Source organism: Halichoerus grypus, chromosome 1 (genome assembly GCF_964656455.1).
Source record: "Halichoerus grypus chromosome 1, mHalGry1.hap1.1, whole genome shotgun sequence".
Taxonomy (NCBI): Eukaryota; Metazoa; Chordata; class Mammalia; order Carnivora; family Phocidae; genus Halichoerus; species Halichoerus grypus.
In genome coordinates, this window is record NC_135712.1 from 147,604,582 (window position 1) to 147,627,042 (window position 22,461).

Genomic DNA, 22,461 nt, shown 5'->3' on the forward strand with positions numbered 1-22,461 from the left:
AGGGAACCCCATGCGGGGCTCGATTCCAGGACCCTGAGATCACGACCTGAACCGAAGGCAGATGCTTAACCATCTGAGCCACCCAGGCACCCCCTGATATTAAATTCTTAACCCAATGCCAATGATGTTCAAAAGCAAGACTTGAAAGATTTTGCTACATCTATTAAAATTTATCTTAGAATGTTTAAAAAAGTAATAATATGGAGCAAACAGATATTCTATCTGGTTGTTCAGATATAGATAGCCATTCTTTAAAAATGAACAAACAAAAACAGGAATTACATTCTTTAAGGAACTATTTCCATATAGAGCCACTAAAACTATATTTATATACATCAGGTATGCCTACACGCTACATTCTTAGAAGAATACCAACCAAAGATATAATCAACAAAATACAATAGACTTCTTCGAGTCTCTTCTCACAATACACAAAAATTAACTCAAAATAGATCAAAGACTTGAATGTCAGACCTGAAACCATAAAACTCCTAGAAGAAAACATAGGCAGTAAGCTCCTTGGGCTTGGTGATGATTGTTTGGATCTGACACCAAAAGCAAAAACAACAAAAGTAAAAGAAAAGTTAGTAGGACTACATCAAACTAAAAAGCTTCTGCACAGCAAAGGAAACATCAACAAAATGAAAAGGCAGCCTAGGGAGTGGGAGAAAATATTTGCAAATCATGTATCTGATAAGGCGTTAATATCCAAAATATATAAGGACTTCATACAACTCAACAGCAAAAGAACAAGCAATCCAATTTAAAAAATGGGCAGAAAGGGGCGCCTGGCTGGCTCAGCCAGTGGAGCGTGTGACTCCTGATTTTGGAATTTTGAGTTTGAGCCCCATGTTTAGTGTAGACATTATTTAAAAATAAAATCTTAAAAAAAAAAATCAGTAGAAGATCTGAATTGACATTTTTCCAAAGAAGACATATAGATGGCCAAAAAGTACATGAAAAAATGCTTACTGTCACTAATTATCAGGGAAATGCAAATCAAATACACAAGCTATCATCTCACACATGTTAGAATGGCTATTACCAAGAAGATAAAAAATAACAAGTGTTCATGAAAATGTGGAGAAAAGGGAACCCTCGTGCACTGTTGGTGGGAATGTAAATTGGTGCAACCACTGTGGAAAACAGTATGGAGGTTCCTCAAAAAATTAAAAATAGAACTGCCATATTATCTAGCAATTCCACTTCTGGGTATTTAGCCAAAGAAAATGAAATACTAACTTGAAAAGATATATGGACCCCCATGTTCACTGCAGCCGTATTTACAACAGCCAAGATAATGGAAACAACCAATGTTCATCAATGGACGAATGGATAAAGAAAAAACATGGTATGTTTGTACAATGGAATGTTATTCAACCATAAAAAAGAACAAAATCCTGCCATTTGCGATAACTTAGGTGGACTGTGAAGGCTACATGGAGTAAGTTAGACAGAGAAAGACAAATACCATATGATCTCACTTATACGTAGAATCTCAAAAAACAAAACAAGATAAAAACCAAAAATCAAAATTCAGATACAGAGAACAGATTGGTGGTTGCCAGAAGCAGGGGGTAGGGAAATGACGGGAGTCAAAAAGTACAAACTTCCAGTTATAACATAAATTAAGTCATGGGGATGTAGTATACAGCATGGTGACTATAGTTAATAATACTGTACTGCATATTTGAAAGTTGCTAAGAGAGTAGATCTTAAAAGATCTCATCACAAGGGGAAAAATGTGTAATTATGTACTGTGATGATGAATATTAACTGGACTTGTGATCATTTTGCAGTATATACAAATACTGAATCAGGTTGTACATGTGAAGATGAAACTAATGTAAAGTTATGTCAATTATATCTCAATTAAAAAAAAAAAAAAGGAAAACAACAGAACTGTTTCCCAGCTTCACTTTTCCTACCCTAACAGATTTCCAGAAAGGTTTAAGGGTAGAGAGTGTGTTGAGTGTTCAAGTGTTAAAGCTAAACCACAGACTGTGAAAAAAATCAAGACCCCCAAAACATTTAAAATGGAATAGTATTTTCCATTTCCATGAGAGAATATATGGATTTCTTGAGAAATGATTTAAAAAACCTCAAATAAATAAAAACAAAACAAAAAAACCTCAAATACTGTTAAAAAAATAAAAGAGCAGATAGCAAAAAACAAAACAAATCAAAACAACAACAAAAAAAACCCCAACTCAGCACAGATCCACCTTCGCTTTTGAAAGGAGGAAGGGAAGGAAGGACACTTAAACTCACGTTTTGGATCTGACCCATCAGGGCTGCTGAAGCCAGCATCTTTTGCAGAAACCCAAGCAGCAAAACAATCACTCTCATCCAAAGTAATAGTCAACATCTGTCAAAAGAAAAAACTGTTAGTGGCATTCCGTTTCAATATATTCTCCAAATGAGTCTCTAAGGCCCTATTTATCTGTACTATTTGACTGAAGAGCTAAGCCACAGATTCAGAACCAAAATGTGTTTCATGCGATTCACTGCAACTACAATTTAATTTACTGGGATACCAAAAGGCATTCTAAACTGCATTTTGCAAGTATTAACATGAAAAATTTACTGCCTTCACACTTAAAAACATAGGACTCTGTAACTAATAATACTTAATTTTGAGCTGTATCAGAAACTTTTAACTATCCCAAACGGTACAAATACCAGTTGCTAACTTACCCCTGTTTTTAAGTCTACTGAGAACCAATTTGGCACATATACCATCTTAAATCTTTTCTTAATTTCATCTTCAAAATCCACTTTGCCCAGGTCTTCAACTTTACATGCCTATACAGCAAAAAAGAAAGCATGGTAATTATCAATATTAAGTGGTAAACCGATTCTGACTTAGGTGTTCAAAATGTTACACATTTTCACACCTGTCTAAATAAAAGAGAGTCTAAAAACATCCTGGACGACACTGACACCCACAAAGGCCATACTGGCCTCTCAAATCCTTGCCAATATTCCCGCCATAAGTGTACGGCGGTCTCCAACCTCACCATTGCTGCTACCTGGGGTTTCTTCTGTTTCCAAAGTCAGTTCTCCACAACACCCCAGTCAAATATTTACCCTCAGGTTTGGCCTTGCCACCTCCCTCACCGCCCCTCAGCACAGGACTGACCTCCACTCCTCAAAATTAGAGAAGCCTTGACAAAATCCCCTTAGCACTGTGCTACTGTTCTTCCCAGTGCGAGGAAAAAAGTGCCCCTTGTGCTGTGCTCCGGACCCCCTCACTTCTTGGGGACCTGGTACCGTCATCTACCCTCTCATGCTCTCCTGGCTTCTCCCCATGAGCAGTGAACACACTCCAATTACTCTCATCTCAAAAATACCTGAACACCAAAACAAAATCTTTGCTTCACCCTCCCATCCCTATATCCTCTCTCACTACTGCCTCTTCCTGCCCACCTCCCCAAAGTCAAATTTCACCAAAGATTGCTCCACTACCTCCCAATCACTACTCAACCCACTCCATCTGGCTTTTACTCTTAGGACTCTCTCAAGACTGTTCCCCTCCACACCATCCTCCCTATTGGTTAAGTCCCAGGCACATTACATTCCAAATTGGACGCAAACTCTCCATAGGCCAGTGCTGCTAACCACAAGCCTTTTCGGGAAATGCTTGCTTAGTTCTTGAGCCGCCACTGGCTCTTGGTTTTCCGACCCCTTTTTATTATACACCTCTGTGATTTCCTCTTTTCTAACAGTTCCTGGAAGGGTGATGACTGGTTTCTTCTCTCTTCAGTACAGATGTATCCCTTGGAAACTCCTGATGTTCCCATTGCTTCAGTTATAATCCACCAGCCACTGACTGCTAAGCCGGTCTCTCTGGCCCAGCTCATTTACTGGCACGTGAGGTCCTATCTACCTAGACATTCACATAAACTCAAATTCATTGTCTTGCTCAGCATGTTCCCCTGTTCCCCCATCAATCCATTTTCCCTTACATCACCGCCCCCCATCACTTCCACTTACCAAACTATCTGACCCAGGAACCTGGGACTCACTCTGCTACTTTCTTTTGTTTTTACTTTTATTCAAGCTCTCTTATCCATAGGCCTCAATACTTCATCATCATTCTGTTTTTTTTTTTTCCATCCTAGTCCAGATAAATATCTGATCTCTCACCTACATTAGTGTAACAGCTTCTTAACCATTATGTGCCAGCCACTACGGTAAATACTTCTCCAACATCTCCTTAACCTCACCAAGAAATAGGTGCCACTCACACTTTAGGAATAAAGACAGAGGTTTAGAGAGGTTCAGCATGTTCCAGAGATCACTGGCTAGTAGCTAGCAGAACCAAGATTAGAATGCAACTCTATCTCACTCTGAGCCTATGTTCCTAAATACTCTTGACTCCCTACTTCTGTTTAATGTCATGTCCATTGCTCCCAATCACTTGATCTTGACACTTCAGGGTCTAGTGTCTAGGTACTGAAAGCTGCTAGAGACACAAAAATGCCAATTATGGAACATGCCAGATCACTGCCCCATCTAAGTAGAGCTACCTCCCATTCAGGCAGCAGGACTCTACCAAGGCTTTGGCTAATCTGCCCAAGAGAGAACATCAGATCCACCGGCAGAAAATCAGTCAGCCCACCCTGAAAGAGTAGCTTTGCCCAATTAGGTTGTTATGTTCTGGAGAGCGTCAGGTGCTGGGCAGCATGAGGGGAAGCCCAGCCATGGGGCAGAACTAGGGCCACGTCAGTGGCAGGGTAGCCAAGTTCCTGCTGACCAGGTCCTCAGGGCTGCTCTGGATCCTCCCAGTCTCCACAGCACCCCTCTCTGAAACAAACGTGAGTCTTTAGTCCCCTGAGAAGTGTATCTCTAACGTAAGAAAACCCAATTGGACTTTTGGAGTCTGCTGCAATTTCATTTTCCACTCAACTACTAAAGCCTCTTGCTCCGCAACCATGCTCACCAGGCAACTGCTTCATTATGTGACTTCATGTACGCCTGCCCCATGGGGAGGGAAAGTGTCAGTGAGGCCAAGGTTTCTATTAAGACAGTCCCTTCTTCTCAGAAAGAAAGCTGTTTATCTTATTCTTTAGATGTAGACATTTCTTCTAACCAGGAGCCTACCCAAAACCCCAGAGCTTTTCAATTCTTCCTTATAATGTATCCAACATCTGTCTCTTCCTTGAGATTCCCAAGTCATTATGCTGAAGACACGGCCTTCCAGCCTCTTCCCCATCGCACAGACCACTGTCGCTCGGGCATGGGATTCTTCCTGCTCCAACACAATCTAAGATGAAGACTCTTTAGGGAACAGCAAAGAAGGCCAACTGGGGGGCCTGTACTCAAGAATCTCTGGGGAATGCCTTGAATGGCACCTTCTCCCCTTACACCCCTATCCCCCCCAACATTCCCTCTAGTCTCCAGTTACACAAAACTCTGAGTCACTGAATGAGCACTACCTTCCCTCCTGTGCCTTTGTCATTCACTCCCTCTTCCTAAAATGCCCTACCATTAGTCATCTGCTGGAATTCTTTAAGACCCTCTTCAAATGATTTCTCCACCATGAGGAAGCTCGAAGCTCACCTGATTTCTCTAGTTGTAAGTAATTGCCCTTGTCCATAAACTACCCTGTAATTTATCTGTTTTTTATCTGTAAGGCCTTCCCATTTCCCTACCCTTGTCCCTACCAGAAGTGATCATGGTACAGACTTTCTGTCATCTATGGCTCTCAACACAGTTCTCTGCACACAATATTCATTCAATCCAGGAAATAGATGTTGAACAAATATACCAACACCACCAAGAAAAGCAAACTTTTCAATCTGCCTATAAATTTTTTATAAGATTTTATTTATTTATTTGAGAGAGAGAAAGAATGAACAGGGAGGAGAGGGAGAAGCAAGATCCCTGCTGAGCAGGGAGCCCGATGAGAACCCTGGGATCATGACCTGAGCCCAAAGCAGATGTTTAACCAACTGAGCCACCCAGGCACCCTGCCTATAAATTGTTTAGTGCTATTTAGAATGTGGTTGAATGGTTTAAAACATCTAACTATCCCACAGGGTCATCTTAACATGACAGAGTTGTAACTGATGCTCATAGTGATGTCTATAAATCCTAAGAAATGGATAAACTTATTTTGTGCACTGCAGGGATTCTCAACCTGGGGTGATTCTGTATGCTGCTGCTTCTTCCTCCCCCTAAACATTTAGCGATGTCCGGAGAGAGTTCTGGCTATCACAACTGAAGTTGGGGGTAGAAGAGAAGGTGGTTACTGGTACCTGGTGGGTAGGGGCTGGGGATGCTGCTAAACATCCTATCATACACAGGACAGATCCCACTCTACCCCACTTCCCTCAACAAAGACTTATTCAGCCCAAAATGTCAATAATGTCAAGGATGAGGAACTGTGATATATTTATTTTAAGGTAAGGCAGCATATAACACAGCGGAATGGTTCCACTCAAATTTTAGGTGCTTAAAAAGATAAACTATGGCCTTATCTAAATACTTGTATAAAAAAGTATCCACCCCGGGGTGCCTGGGTGGCTGAGTCGTTGGGCGTCTGCCTTCGGCTCAGGTCATGATCCCAGGGTCCTGGGATCGAGCCCCGCGTCGGGCTCCCTGCTCCACGGGAAGCCTGCTTCTCCCTCTCCCCCACTTGTGTTCCCTCTCTCGCCGTGTCTCTCTGTCAAATAAATAAATAAAATCTTAAAAAAAAAAAAAAGTATCCACCCCACCCAAAAAAAGTATTATTGCAATCTAATCTTAATGTACATACTTATTACCTTGGTTATTTCATATATATATATTTTATAATAAAAAATAAAGAGGATACATGATCCAATAACTTATATTTAATACAAAAAGTTACTTACCTTTAATACATCCCAATATGCCACATTATTATTGGTATCTTTGGTTAATATATGTCTCTTATCATTAAGAATGTGGCACTGAATAATACTCGCACCCCCTAAAGGAAAAGAACCCAAACAATTAGCAAAACAATTCCCTATTTAAATTCACCATATAGCAGTAATTACTCATTGGCATGTAACAACAGAAATCATACTATCCACCAGAAAGGAGAAGGTGAATCAAAAGATACACATATAGTAATATATACACGTATAAATATATCTAAGGCAGTTTAAGGCCAACCTAAGACAAACTGTCCAATTTTAAAAACAGATTATAGATGGAAAAACCCCCTCCTCCGAGGGGCTACCAGTGGAAAACTGTTAAGGGCAAACCGTTTTACCCACTGGGAAAAGTTCAAATGATGACAGGAAATCTCTGGATCAGTCCCATCTCTAATTTCTGCCTCCTGCACGGACATGCGGTTCTAAAGACACCAGCATGGACACGGAACTGCAGTTGAATGCACCGTTCAGCATTCTACTCCTCACTTGAGCCTTCAAGTCAGAGCTGCCACTTCCCGCTGGAGCACAGAGAAGTCAGGGACCAGATTGGACTTGTTCTGCCTTGTGCCAAAAGACAACATTCAACCCTACATATTTTACAAAATGGTTCTTGGCTCGACCCAGACTATGACTATTCTGATGCTGGGCAAAAAGATTACCTCAAGAAACTCCCCTTTCTAAAGTCACTAAATAGCATTTTAAAAATATTTTTCTTCTATTAAAAATAAACCAACACACTGTGTCTTCTGTTGCCATCAGAATTACATTTAAAGGAAGGTCACTTCCTTTATTTTTGTCAGTCTCTTAGTAACGATAATTAACCTCGGTAAAAGGTATAATACCTTCCACCTTCCTTACTCACCTTTAATAACCTGGTCAGGCTGCGTACAAAGGGGTGTTATAGGGCTTGTACAGTCATTGTCATAATCTCCGGAGGCTCTAAAATTATGAATTCCCTTCAAGGTCTAAAGGAACAAAATTCATTTTTTAATCATTTTATGCTTTCTAAGTTTTGCCAATCTGTTTAAAGTGGCAAGAAAAACAAAGAACAAATGAGAAAAACCAAAACAGTAACATCAACCAAAGAAAATTTAATCATAAAGTTCAATAATCTACCATGATTTCAAGAAACAAAACAAGGATTAAGAAGGGAATATTAATACTGTCTTTTTGGAGGGAAAAGTAGGCACTCTTCCAGGTAAAGCTATGTTGATCTCACATTGGCACGATGAAATTTAGACAAGATAGCTAACATTTTTTACAAGTACCGAGAAAGCCCACTTGACTGAGGTATAAACAAATAAATGGAAACACTCTCTCTTTTGTTATCCACATATAGTCTGGTAAGCAAGAAAACGTAAATCTTCTTTAATTAACATTTAAGAATTAAAGCACTTTTAATGACTTTTCTCTGCTTATCCTCTATTTCTATCCCTGTTCTTCATGCTATGAGGAAAAAAGAAATGAATTTGAAAGCACAATTTTTCTATTTTCTCTTACACTTGGAAAAACAGAAACCTAACAAGTGTCCCTGCCAAGTTGGTACAGGTATTCCCTGCTATCCAAAAGTAAAGCGTTCATATGAAGCCTTTTATAAGCTGAGATGCTGTAAAGACAAAAAAGCAATCACCATTTTATAAAAGCAAAAATTCCCTTCTGATTTCTTTTGGTTAGAGAAAATGGGTAATAAATAATGGCACAAAGCAAACTTTTGGGTATCTGGGGAAACTTGGACCAGGGCTGCCTGTTTTCAAATGCAGTTTTGTGAGCTCAGACGCTGTACTAACATTTATTGGTTTATCAGGCAACACTGCTTACTCTAAGCACATCAAATGTCTATCTTGGCTCCTGACAAAGAAGTCAGATGCTTCATCTTGACTATTATCGTAATTTTAGTACAATCTTTAGGATCACTCACAGAGGCTTTCAGATTTTGCCACTGTTCAAAAGCATGCTGAGTGTCAGGTTCATCCCGAGCATTTGCTACTGGTATCTGGCAGGTCTGTGATAACAAACCACACGTTTACAAACCTTTGCCAGGGATATGGCGGTTCGCTTACCCATTTATTTACTGTAGACTTAGTCGAGGCAACCCAGATTGCGGGAGGGGGATCAGCTGATCTATCAAGCTCCATCTGAAAACAAAGCACAAAAACACTGCTCTGTGGAATGCTGACTCTCCTGAGCTGCCAGGACTAGCTACATATTATTAAATATCAACTCCTTCATTCGATGTTTGGATGCTGACTGTACTGTGGCATGCGTTAAAAGCTAGGGTTGCACAGAATAATGAGGGAGTGTCTTTGCTAAAGGAGAACGGCCTTTTACGAGTGTAATAGGAGTGACTTCTCACCAAAAACAGCGGCTGAAAGTTTCAGCGTGATTTTAAATTAAATAGTTAAGGGATCCAAATGGGTACAGTCAAAAGGGTGACTTAGCATAATTTTGTTTTTGTTACTCTTTTATTTTTTCTTTTTTAATAACAAGGAAATTAAGTCTCTTTTTCTCTTTGAAAATGTTTGTAGTAAAAAAACATTCTAACATAGCAAAAGTGAAAAGTACCCACGTAATTCACCTCCCTCACCTAAGACTACTACACCTGCAAACAGTTTACCGTGTGCCTTCTGTATTTTTAAAAATAGTACACATATAGAAATATGTCCCTACAGCCATGTATATAGATGGCACGCACATGAAATCACTCTATGGTCAGTCATCCACTATTCTTCCTGTGCCAGGAAACTGACAGTTGGAAGTCGTGGGATAGGCTGGACTCCTAGCAAGTAGGAATCCTCTTCAGTTCAAAGTTACGTTTCTTTCAACACACAGTTATGTTGTCACTAAATTCTTTGAGTTTTTTCCTCCACAGTCAAGAGATCCTGGCAGCTGCAGGACTCACACACAGTGCTTCTGCCCCCTGAACACAGGCTCTAATTTCAGCCTCAACTCCCTTGCTCCCCTAGAATTATTGGTTTTGTCCTCTGGGGGGCGCCACCTATTTTAAAGAGCCATACTCGGCCAGGATGTGTGCGCTCCTAGGCCACAGGAATCCCCTCAACTGTCTCCTTTGACTTCTATTCCCTTTTTCAGCCCTTCCTCTTACACTGTGGCCTGGGTTTCAGATGTCACTTAGTTTCGTGGGTATTTGCAGTTCTGTTTCTTGCTTTTCTAGTTGTTTTTGGATGATTTTTGTGAAAATGAAGTAGTGCTGTCTTTATGCCTCCATTTTAAATCTGGAAAGCTCTTCACTATGGTTTCAATGTGTAATTCTGAGATCATCAGGGAGGCCGAACATCTTGTCCTATGAAGATACGGCCATTTAGCAGTCCAGGCTTCACTTTCAGCAGGTGTCAGTATGGATGGCTTCTCAAGTACCCTTTCACCCACACAGCAGATGCTGATTAGCAATCAGGACTACTCTGAGGCAGTCACGGTTTGGCGTATGAACTGGCTTGTTCTCTCTTCTTCTGGAGCAACTCTTCCACAACCTCCCTCTTGAGGCATTGGACACATTTGTGCTTTGTTGTTGTCTGCTTAGAGATACCTGAACTCGTCACATTCCTCCACTAAGGACAGGTTAGGAAAGCCAACTGAGCTCAGGAGCAACGTGGGGAAATTGCACTAGGATTCGCCAGTGGGACAGCTACGTGTCACTGAGGTACCCAAAAAGTCACAATTTCTTCTACAAGTGACTAATGAAAATTAAAATACGTTTTTACAATCCCATAGCTGATTCCTGCTTTAATACAGATTTTGCCGGATTTGGCTAGCACATGTAACAATCTTAACCACAAAACTAAATTTAGGACACACCTTGAGAACTGGTGCTTTTTCTTCACAAATTAGTACCCGAATGTCAGGGTTTCTCAGGTCTGTACAATAAATCTTTCTGTCCCTTCCTCCAGAATACACATGCGTGAAGGCGTCATTCACTTGCAGAGCCCAAACACCTTCATCATGGACTCGGTACGTTGCTATACATCTCTGCTGGCCAAGGGACCAAAGGCGAATTGTCCCATCAGAACTGCCGGAAAGGCACTGAAAACAGAAAGTTAAAGTTAGAAAAAGTTCTGGCTGGGAAAGTTCCTGCTTTGCTGTGCTCTGCACTCAGTGCCTCTCCTGCCTCTACACTGTCAAACACCCACCTCTGACATCCTGTATTTCTGCCTCCGATAAAGACCTCTGATAAGCATGCACCACAGGCTGAAATGACCGAAGGCAACAGTACATGCTCAAGCAGGGGAAACTTCTGAGCAAAACTGCCTTTCTCCTCTCCTACCTGGCCACATGCAGAATCGGCATCCCCTGGGAACTTGTTAAAAATGCAGATTCCTGGTCCAATTCCAAACCTAATGAGGCAGAAACTCTGGTAGGGTCTATCAGTCTGTGTTTTGATAGGCTCTCCAGGTCATTCTGTACACTAAGGTTGACGAGATTTGCACTAGGCCAGCAGGTCTTTTGGAGCCCTAGGTCACACCTCTGTCTCACCTCTCCCTCACAGCAATGCGCTCCTAATGGCCTGCCAGGTCTCTGGCATTCTACCAACAGGAGTCAGAAGCAAAATCTAGTCCCGGGCTTACCACTCAGTCTTTGTGACCTTACATACTTCCCATCTGAGCCTCAAGTTCAACATCTATTAATATAAAATGTGGACTTCCAGCATTCAAAGTTAACATTAGCAATTCTGACGCTTTCTAAAGGCTCAGGAGCATCAACTACATAGAAGTTGCTGGCACACAAACTAGGGCTGAGCACACTGTGACTCCGACAGAAAGAGGCTGAATTGGGCACACTACATTCACATTCAGCATGCCTGGGGTTCACTACCAGTTACTGTGGTGACTTGCAGAAGAGAATAAAAACTTACTCCTTTGGGGAAAAAATGGCCTCAAGAAGAAGCAACTGCTGGTGCTCGTGTAAAAAATTAAGTAGGCAAAGAGCTTCAAAGAAGAGAAGATAGTTGTGGGCTTGGAGATTTAGAAAGTGTCTGAATAGATGAGACCTTAAGGAATATTAAGATTTATTGGCGTGCCTGTGACTGGAAGGGGCCTTTCGAACTCTGGATGTGTTTAGTTAAATGCACACCCACTAGGACACTCCCCCATAAGTTGCCAGGAGCATCAGTGTTTTAATCCCCTATTCTAACTGGTTTACAAGGCAACCAAGAGCCTAACCAACAACGAAACTGTCCAGAGGAAGTTACAAGCAGACCTCCAACATGCCTGTGGGAGGACCCATACAATCTGATGGAGAGAGAGCAAGGAAGGGCTCCGCTGTCCAGGAAGAGCTGCTACTCTGAGGTGGCAAAGCTGTTAGTGTAGCTTTGATCCCTCAGATCCTAGGCCATGTATCTACAGGGAGTAAGATCTGACCATTTCAGGATAAGGAAAGCTAAGGTGATGGGTTGAAGTTCTCACAGCCTAGGCAACTTGCAGCAAGGGAAGAGATAAGTCCCAAACCCAAAGCGTACAGCTGAAAGATGAGAGAACAGAGCTGTATCAACTCTGATATTGAACATAAAATAATCTCTGATGGTAAATGTATTCTAAGGCCGCTAAAAGGCAGGCCCCCAAGCAGACAACAATTACTTTTAAAGTACAATGCTGGCGAACTTCTTTGCAGCGTTTGGTAGTATGGTTGAAGGATGTGCCTGTTTAATAGGAATTCTAGTGCCTGCTACCTTGCAGGAGCTAGAGTAATCATCAGACATTTCCCACTACTTCCACCCTTCCACTGGATAAACGTGAAGACCCTGTCACTAGGAGGTAATTCTTGGGACTAGGACAGAAGGACCTGAATGGTTCTACTACATTAGACTTAGAGGCACAGACTCTACAGCCCTAATCAGGTGGCTGCGCTTTTGCCAAATAGAAATGAGGGGGGCCAGTGTATTGAGGCCAGGCCGCTGTTGACCAACATAAGTGTTTCTGGGATGGTCACTCATATGCAATTGTAACTGCAATAGACAGCAGCCAAGTGGGCAAGGTAAGTCGGGGCAAGGAGTGGCCTGATGCTTAAAGACCCCTTGACTTTTAGCTAGGTTCGGCAGGACTTCAATTATAGGAAAACCCTGTGAGGGTCACACGAGGATGTCACTGACTCAAACCAAGATGGCAGATTGTCCCAGTTCCTAAAGCAATTGCCTAAGCAAGTACAAGGGATGAAATGGCAGGTGGCTCAGCCCAGTAATGTTGGCACCAATCAAAACAACTGCCGTGGCGACAGACCTCAAACAGTATGATTTGCTAAATAACAACAACACAACAAAGGAAGGGGCTGTCCATGGGATTCACATCTCCAAAGACCTCCATGGGCATCTTCAAGCCTCTCTTTGCCTGGTTCTGAAGATGAGTTCCTGGTTTTGGCTAGTTTTCCAAACCTTCCTCTCGCCCCTGGAGACAAAGGTTTCTCTAATTCACGTGTGAGGCAGTTTCTACAACATAATTTCCACAGGAGTGATGGCGCCTCTCATCGCACCACCTCCCTACTCTCCCTTTCCTAACCCGCTTGCAATCAATTCCAGTTAGCTCTGGGCTTCTCCTTGGCCCATGAGAAAACATGGCTGGGGGAGGTAGGGGTACAAGGTAGAGGTGGGTCTTAACTGAAAATGGTGCTCAGTTTTTGTTTTTATTATCTATATTGATGAAACATCATTTTCCCACTGCTACAGAACAAATCGAATTATGTACCCAACCAGTACATGTTCAAACATTACCAAAATGTTTTTCTTTGAAATGCTGACTCTTAGGTATTATGTCAGATAACTAAATTTATAAACTGTATAAACTGTATCTATACAGTCAAATGACAGGATTTGCCCAAAGTCAAACCCACTGTCAGGAAATTTCCCCTTAATTTACTAGCACAAAGCATTCAATACCAAAACTTCCTTCTGCTTTACACAAAGTGACATTTTAAATTATTTTATCCTATACACATCATAACTGCATATACTTGTTGGCATTAGAATTATTCTGAGGGAACTTTTTGTTTGGCCTTTATTTAGAAGTGATGCAAACAGAGTAATTTCAAAATTACATACAATTGAGTATTTTAAGGATTTAAAAGCAGACCACAGTTTATAATATGTGTGGCTTTGGGTCAAAATCAACCTAGGCAACAAAGCGGGGAAGTTTCTGGTGCATGAAATTTTGGACAAGGTTATTAGGTAAACATGCACACGCAAGTGCATACCTGTGTACCATCTCTGTTCAACAGCAGTGCTTTGACATTGTCTGTGTGTCCTTTCAGCTTCATTAGTTTTGCACATGTTCTTGGATCCCATACCCTTAAAACCTGTGTATTTTAACAAAATATTACACAAACTGAGTATATATATATATATATATGAACAAATTTCAATAATAAATGACTAAGAAGTTAAATGACAACCATTACATTCTGAGAAGGAAATATTGTTCTGCCAGTGGACACTGTCTGAGGCCCCCAATCTTTGCAAGTAGGAGGAAGCCTTTCTAATGTCAAAACACAAATAGGCCTCCTCCACCCATCCACCCCACCCCCATCACCACACGCGACAGTAATTATATAGTTATATTCTCGTTTGTTCAAATAAAACCTTTCCCTTAGCACCCACCAAGCAAAACCATGGTCTGTATATTTAGTAATTACACAGATCAAATTATTTTGGTGTCTTTGTTTTCCAGTGTTAAGATATATCCGTTAAGCTCCCCCTTACCTTCTCAGTGGACCCTGATACAATGATTGTTCCCAGTTGATTCATTGCCAGGCTATAAATGGAATCTTTGTTCCCACTTAAAGAAGAAGCTATTAGAGATAAAGGAAGCTAAACGTTAACAAAATCATCAGCTGTTCAGCAGCTAGTCAGCAAAAATCGTAAGTTCAGTTATTCGGTTTAGAAAATCTTATCTTTGTGAGTGCTCTAAGGAAAAGAAGTCTAGCGATGATGGAGGTCATTCTAAACAAGACCATTATCAAAATTTACATCTTTTCTAGATTTAAGCATACACAAGTGCTCAATAAATATTTGCTAAATTGAATTGCACTGCCATTTAAAAACTATCCACATAAGTAATGTATTTTCAAAGATATACTTGTGCCAATAAATATGAAAAATATGTCCAAACTCACTATTTTCAAGGAAACACAAATCAAGGCAAAAAATATTATTTTCACCCACCAATTCAGATTTTCAATGAGGTAATAATTCTCAAAAAACAGTTCAATTGTACTCTTATACATTACTTGTGGGATAAGTACAATTTGTTGGTACAGCTCTTGGAAGGACATTAGGCAATGTGTAGCAAGAATCATGTTCATGCTCTTTGATTCAGAACTCAGTTTCACTGAGGTGAAAAAAGTTACATACAAAACTGTCTATACGGTATGATCCTAATTTTCAATAAAAAATATAAACAAACATACTAAGAGGTTATGAGTGAAGCAGTTAATATATTCGTATATTTAGAAAACGATTGTAGTAATACTCAATAAATGTTAGCAATTAGTGTGTCTATAATCATAAATCAACCTGTGTGGTAACCTCTTTAAACAATTCTAAGCAAGATGTATCTGTTGCAGAATCTGTAACCGTAAGCCTGGTCTCTGACCTTGGGACAATCCTGACTTCTTTTGCTTTGTTCCCTCCTGTTAGTGTCTCTTTGAGGAAGACCCTACATCTAGAGAGATCCAATGTGTGTCATGACAGCCCTCAGCAGGGACCAGTTGCTGAATCACTACAATAATGCACTGGTGAAAAATCAAAGAGAACAGAGGAGGGTAGTGTTTAGAGCTTTGCATATTTCCTGGGGAAAGGGCAGAATATTCAAGAAATTATAAACATCAGTCTCCTAATGTGCCCTTCCTGGCACATCCTAGATTATATTCCGACTGATTTGGCTATGTCAATGTGAGTATTCCACAGTTATGACAAATTGGACCTATATGTAGGGATCTAGATAGTTCAGATCCTGAACACAGACTTTCTAGCCTAGAGGACTCTAATAGGGTGAGCCAACTGTGAGGCCGAGTCTCAAATCTAGATTTGTTTGGGTCTAACCTGGTAATCTGAGATATCTTAGTTGGTGAGGCACCTGTGCTATTAACCTACTGTGAATGTCTCTGAATTGCCTCCAGAGGCACCCAATCTCTCTGAACTCTTTTGAAACTGGCTGGATTGTTTAGGGCGGCTCTGAAAGGGTCCCACAAAATCGGTATTGGAGGACTTTTCTGTCTTTCCTTTGGGTATTCTCCATCTTGGCCATCAACTCAAGGGCTCATAAGACATAGTAACACTTTTAAGAGTCAGAAACTGCCTGCTTTGTCAGGTAATCACCACTTCTATCGACAGTATCTGCTGAAACTGTGGCTTTGGGCCAGGCAATGCTGTGGGAGGTACAAAGTGGTGATAAGACAGATTCCTCTGCCCTGAAGGAACTTACACTTTAGCTAGGGAGCTAAGACATGCACACGGACAAAAATAACCAGGTTACACCTGAAGAAGTTACCATTTTTAGACTGCAGTGACGAACTAGCTCCTTGTTGTTCAATCATACTCTTGGGGGCTAGAACAGTGTAGGTAGAAGCACTCTCAAAATATGAAGCACTGCCTCGATGCAAACCTATCAAAGATGTTTCATAAACCATTCTTTATTTATATCAACCTGAATTACTTTTAAAGAAATTTTTTTCAAACACCTTACTTGTGACAGTGTTATTTGAGGCAGTCAATGCTGTTAAAGTATTCACATCCCAAAGGAATATTTGTCTGTCCAACCCAGCCGAAGCTACCAGTTCTTTATCCTTGGCATATGCTAAGGCCTTTACATAATCCTGTAACAGAACACACATACAATGATCTACTAGATCAGTAAGAAAATGAGCCACATAAAGTAGCGAGATCTCAATATTATACTAGAGACACCAAAAATTATGTTTGTTGTTTTACCTTATGTGTCCTTAGTGTTGACATGCAAAATCCCTTATGTGCATTCCACACTTTCACTGTTGTGTCAGAAGAAGCAGATATTACTAGAAGATGCAAAGAATAAACAAACTCGAGTAGTTAAGACTTCACCATTTTAAAGACTTATAACAATGCAACATACTTTCAAACTAATGTTCATAGACACACATATATTCTTGAATATTTATAGTATTCTTAACATTAAGTATCTGTTAATGTTTACACACACACACACACACACACACACACACACACACAATCTAAAAGGTTTTCCTAGAACCTATTGTACTTTGTCTCAAATATTTATTTATTTATTTAGATTTTATTTTTATTTATTTGAGAGAGAGAGAGAGAGAGAGCACGAGCAGGGGGAGGTGCAGAGGGAGAAGCAGACTCCCTGCTGGGCTGGGAGCCTGACTCGGGGCTTGATCCCAGGACCCTGGGATCATGACCTGAGCCAAAGGCAGACGCTTAACCAACTGAGCCACCCAGGCGCCCCTCAAATATTTTTTTAAATAGGCAGAGCAAACTTTTTTTAATGTTCCAGTTGAAGGAGCAACTAATCTGATGGAGAAAAATTTCTCTAACACACACTGCAAAACCAAGAAATGGATCTTACCATAATAAGAACGAAAAAAGACATTAATAAAGCTAAAAGAATACATATTGTGATGAGTCTATTTATATATAGTTCGAATGCAGGCAAAACTAATCTACAGTGTTTAGAAGACAGGAAAGCAGTTATCTTGGGGCATAAGGGAGTGACTGAAAGGACAGTCCAAGGGGGCTTCTTGTAATCTGTACGTAGACATGGGTGTTCACCTTATAAAACTTACTAAGCTGTGTTCTCTAGGTGTGTGTGCTTTTGTTTGTATGCCAAACTTCAATTAAAAAAAAGTACACAAAAAATGAAAAGCATATCAAATTGAATAAAAAACTTCCAGAAGCCCAATGATCCAAAGAAGTACTTACATGTTTTCCCATTACAACAAAGTACAATGTCGTTTACCCAATCGGTATGGTGTTCCATAGATGCTATATATGGATCTTGCTAAAATTAAAAGAAAAATTGTAAGGTCATTAGTTTACATTAGAGAATGAAATACATTACAAATTATAGATATGTCTACATTCTTCAATTAATGTGACACACTGCTCTCAGGTCTTAAAACTGACAACTGAATTCAGAGTAGAATGAATGAATTTATTTAAGAGAGAGAGAATGCGCACGCGCCCATGTGTATGAATGCATACTGAGCGAGTGGGAAGGGGCAGAGAGAGAGTCTTAAGCAGACTCCACGCACATAGCAGAGCCCAATGTGGGGCTTGATCTCACAACCCTGAGATGATGACCTGAGCCCAAATCAAGAGTCCGATGCTTAACCGACTGAGCCACCCAGGCACCCCCAGAGTAGAATTTCATCAAACAGTTGGTGCTTCCATATAACAGATGTAAACAGAAGTTTTGTTTTAGGAGTTTTATTACTGATGAAAGCCTAGGTTTCTAGGACAAATGCTTAATTTTTGTCTTAAGTTAGCAAAGACAACAAGATCTGGGCGAGGCATTGCATATGACACAGAGTGCTGCAGGCAGGGGTTTCCTAGGAAGGACAGGATGTGAGCAGATCTGCAGGCTTGAGGGATTTGGATCGGGGGTGGTAAAGGCTCACAGCAGACAGGAGACCCAGAAATGAAGATGTGGCTGAACGAGAGTAGTGAGGAGCCCAGCCTGACTGCAGAAGGAGATGAACATTTTTGCTCTTAACCTCCTACTAAGGTTTTTACCTTCTGAACTAAATGTTTTCCTCATGATATCTACAGTCCTTCCGAGAAGAACTGGAAGCCCAAAGTTAAAGGAGTACTAGCCCTGCCACCGTATCGATTCAGTAACTTGAGATTCTTCCATTCTTCTCTCTTGGCTTAATTACCAGGAGAGGCCTTTTAAAGAGCATTTAGTTATATCCTACACCGAACACAGGCAAGTTCAAGACTCTTCAAGGCTGAAGAGAACAGCTCTCTCTACAAGTTTATTTGAGAAATGATGCTACTTAGTCTTGTCATGAAATGAAGACCGGAAAAAAGATGTCTAAGGGAAGGATAGGTAGCTTTCTAGATTCTTTCAGGCTTAAGTTCTTGTGAGTGTTTTCCTTAATTTATTTGAAATACTGTTAACTCCTAGAAGGTGACATTCCAATTCAAATGTGAGTTCCAAGAAGTATTTCAAAGCCATAGTATTCTTAGTTTCCATTTTTTTGATACTGGGCCCACCACTATTTCCATTGGTTAAAAAATTTAAAGCCCACTGGACCAAAGTCCATTTGAAGAAACATCATCCAGCAACTGTGCAGAATAGTGGCTCTTTTTCAGACTGAACATCAGACTTGCACAACTTGCTAGAGAGACAGAGACTTTTAAAATTACAAGGTCAAGCACCAGCGTTCTGAAGTTAGACTGGGACCTAATTCTCTGTCACTTACCAGCTATTTAACCATGGGTTTCTCTGAGCCCGTCTTCCCATCTATGGAAATGAATCATTATCAGCTGCCTTGAAGGGTTGTTGTGAGAATTAAAACCACACTGGATAGGAAAGGACTAAGAGTGTATCTGATACATAGCTAGGAGCTCAATAAATGCTCTTTCTCCTTCCCTGAATCTTCCTTCCTATGTCATTCACAATACAGGCATTCAAACAAAATACAAAAAGAGTTCCTTTCCATTTGACTGGGGATTTATTTTTACATAGATTTAAGTCCTTTCCCTGTTTAAGAAAACAGACTTTAAATCTCCTGAAGAAGTCGACCATGTTGTCTTTCTATTTTTATATCAACCTTATAGTATCTAATAAGGCCTTATGGATTTTTTGGGTACCCTAATCACTTTTAAAGAAAGAAATCAAATGTTTCCTCCAGATTAATTATTAATTATAAATGTAAAAAAGTGTATTCAACTTTTTTTTTTTTTTTAAAGCACTGAAAAGGGCTGCCAAGAACAGGAAAATATAAATTGTTGAAAGTAATCCTCCCACCAGACCAATCTCTTTGTTTCTTTGTAGCAGAGATCTCTTATCACACACCTAAGTTTATGGAGTCCTTAGCTAAAGCAGTTTTGAATACTCCCCTGGGGTGTTTTTCTCAGAGGCTTACAGAATTCTGGTTGCAGTGCACCAAATAACTCATTGCTCAGAGATTAAATCTGAAACTGTGAAAGGTGCCATATTAGACAGACTAACATTTACTGAGTATAAAACTCAATCCCTGCCTTACCTTGTGCTGATTGACACTCCATATTCTTATGATTGAGTCTCGACCGGCCGTGAAAAGTCTGTTCAGTGCTGGATCCAGCTGCAGGGCATTAACTCCATTTCGGTTGTACTTCTCCACTTCATCTCGAATAACATATGAAACCTGATAAATACGTCCAGATTTGCTTTTTATGAAGTTGTAAGACATGCAATAATAAAATGTAGCCTACTAGTAGCCAATCTGAAATTCAAAATCCCATGTTTTCCAATATAAAACTTATTTTTCAACCCAATAAACATGTCATTTTATTCTGTAGACACTGAAACACTGAGAAGTGGAGAATGACGACATTCATGATGTCAGGCTCAGCCTAGTCCAGGATCAGCAGGTATAAAGCTAACTTACTACAACAGCTTCCTAACCAGACTCCTCCCCACTCTTGTCCGTCTTGAATCCATTTTCCACAAAGCAGCTGGGGAATCTTTTAAAAATGTAAATTGGACTGTGTCTCTCCTCTGCTCAAAAACCTCTTGGGCTGCTTACTCTCCTAAACTCATGATTTGATCTGAAAGCTTTGACTGGCCTCAAGTGCCCTGCGCACTTCTGCCACTCATCTTTGCACACGCTGCTCGCCATTTGGGCACACTGCACCTCCGGACCATCGCATGCACTGGCCCCCTGTGTGGAAGCTCTTCCCCCCCACTCTGCTGCAGTCTTTAGATGTGTTTAAACAATGCTTCCTCAAAAAGGCCTCATCTGACCTGCCACACAAAATGAAGTTTTGTGTTCCTATAATACGCTAACCATTTCCTTCAGAGCGTTTTCCTCTACTTTGCTGTTGGTAACCTGTCTGCTCCAAGTGAAAACCCAAGAAAATCAACCAAAAGCAACTATAAGTAAGAAAAAGGCAGCCCAAAGCAAAATGTTTCTTTCTTTTCTTTTTTTTTTTTTTTTAAAGATTTTATTTATTCATTGGAGAGAGAGAGAGAAAGAGAGAGTGAGCAGGGGCAGAGGGAGAGGGAGAGGGAGAAGATGACCCCCTTCTGAGCAGGGAGCCCAGGACCCCGGGATCATGGCCTGAGCCAAAGGCAGACACTTAACCGACTGAGCCACCCAGGTGCCCCAAAGCAGAATGTTTCTAATCTAACGAAATAACTAGTTAAGAAAAAACTGGGGGGGGGGGGGGGAGAGATGATTTACAATAGGAACAAGAGTAAGTACTAGAAACATATTTTGCAAGGAAGATACATAACCAACAGCACAAGATACATAAAAGAACAACCTGAATAAAGGAGACATGCCATACTGTAGCACAGGAAGATTCAAAATAAATAATTCTTTCCTAAATCTGTGAATTTAACCCAACTTTGGTCAGAGTCCTATCAGAATTCTTTCTAGAAGCTGACAAAATACATACAGTACAATGTCTCCAGGGTAATACCTAGTCATTTTTTAAAAATGAAAGGATATTCTTTAAAGGTTTTAAAAGGTAAAGCTACGAGAATTACAATGGAGTACCACAACAGGAATATAGAAAAAAAGGATCAGTAGAATAAAACAAAATTTGGACACATATTTTCCTACTACAAATTTTTAATTTTGATATAAACGTAGTGTTTCAAATCAATGAGGGCATGATAACCTCTTTAATAAGTTATCTAGGAGCATCTAGTGATTCCACTGGGAAAAATTATATCCTTTCTCCAGATCTTAAACCAAAATGAATTTGCATATGAACTAAAGATTGAAATTTAACAATTTAATCATAAAAATACTTTTTAAAAGACAGGCAAATATGTATAATCTCTACATAGAGAAGGTTCTGCTAATATGACAAGAAACAGGGTAATCTTTTCAAAGAAAAAGACCAATGCTGCTTTGACCAACACAAGTCAAAACCTTCCAGATGTACACAACTGCTCACAGCAGCATTATTCACAACCGCCAAAAAGTGGAAACAACTCAACTGCCCACCAACTGATGAACAGATAGACAAAATGTGGTCTGTCTGTGCAATGGAATCTCAGTCAGCCATAAAAAGCAGTGAAGTACTGACACAGGCTCCAACATCGACAGAATCTTAAAAACATTCTGCTAAGTTAAAGAGACCAGTTAGAAAAGGCCACCTATTTTAGGAGTATACTTCCAAGAAATGTCCACAACAGGTAAATCTACAGAAAGAGAAAGTACATTAGTGGTTGCCAGGGACTTGGAGGAGAGGGAAATGGGGGTGAATACTAATGGGTATGAGGTTTATTTCTGGGGTGACAAAAGTCTCTGAATTAGGTGATCAATGTACAACATTATGAATTTACGAAAAAGCCCTGAATCGTATACTTTAACAGGTTGAGTTCACATAAATTTT

General features: G+C 40.3%; 1 protein-coding gene across 3 annotated transcripts in view; it reads right to left on the reverse strand.

Moving 5' to 3' along the window:
* The window catches only part of WDR48 (WD repeat domain 48), a 45,128-nt gene that overhangs the window by 10,459 nt on the left and 12,208 nt on the right, over window positions 1-22,461 (reverse strand). For 2 of the 3 annotated variants that reach the window (XM_078073432.1, XM_078073424.1), the window contains 12 exons: window positions 20,118-20,258; window positions 17,827-17,905; window positions 16,837-16,919; window positions 16,592-16,721; window positions 14,608-14,696; window positions 14,103-14,204; window positions 10,722-10,946; window positions 8,969-9,043; window positions 7,771-7,873; window positions 6,861-6,958; window positions 2,698-2,805; window positions 2,272-2,368 (listed from right to left, as the gene is read on the reverse strand). In XM_078073432.1, the coding sequence (XP_077929558.1) occupies window positions 2,272-2,368; window positions 2,698-2,805; window positions 6,861-6,958; window positions 7,771-7,873; window positions 8,969-9,043; window positions 10,722-10,946; window positions 14,103-14,204; window positions 14,608-14,696; window positions 16,592-16,721; window positions 16,837-16,919; window positions 17,827-17,905; window positions 20,118-20,258 (1,330 nt within the window). Of the gene's footprint in view, window positions 1-2,271; window positions 2,369-2,697; window positions 2,806-6,860; window positions 6,959-7,770; window positions 7,874-8,968; window positions 9,044-10,721; window positions 10,947-14,102; window positions 14,205-14,607; window positions 14,697-16,396; window positions 16,511-16,591; window positions 16,722-16,836; window positions 16,920-17,826; window positions 17,906-20,117; window positions 20,259-22,461 lie in introns of all 3 variants that reach the window. The other variant, XM_078073436.1, reaches the window with a different exon arrangement.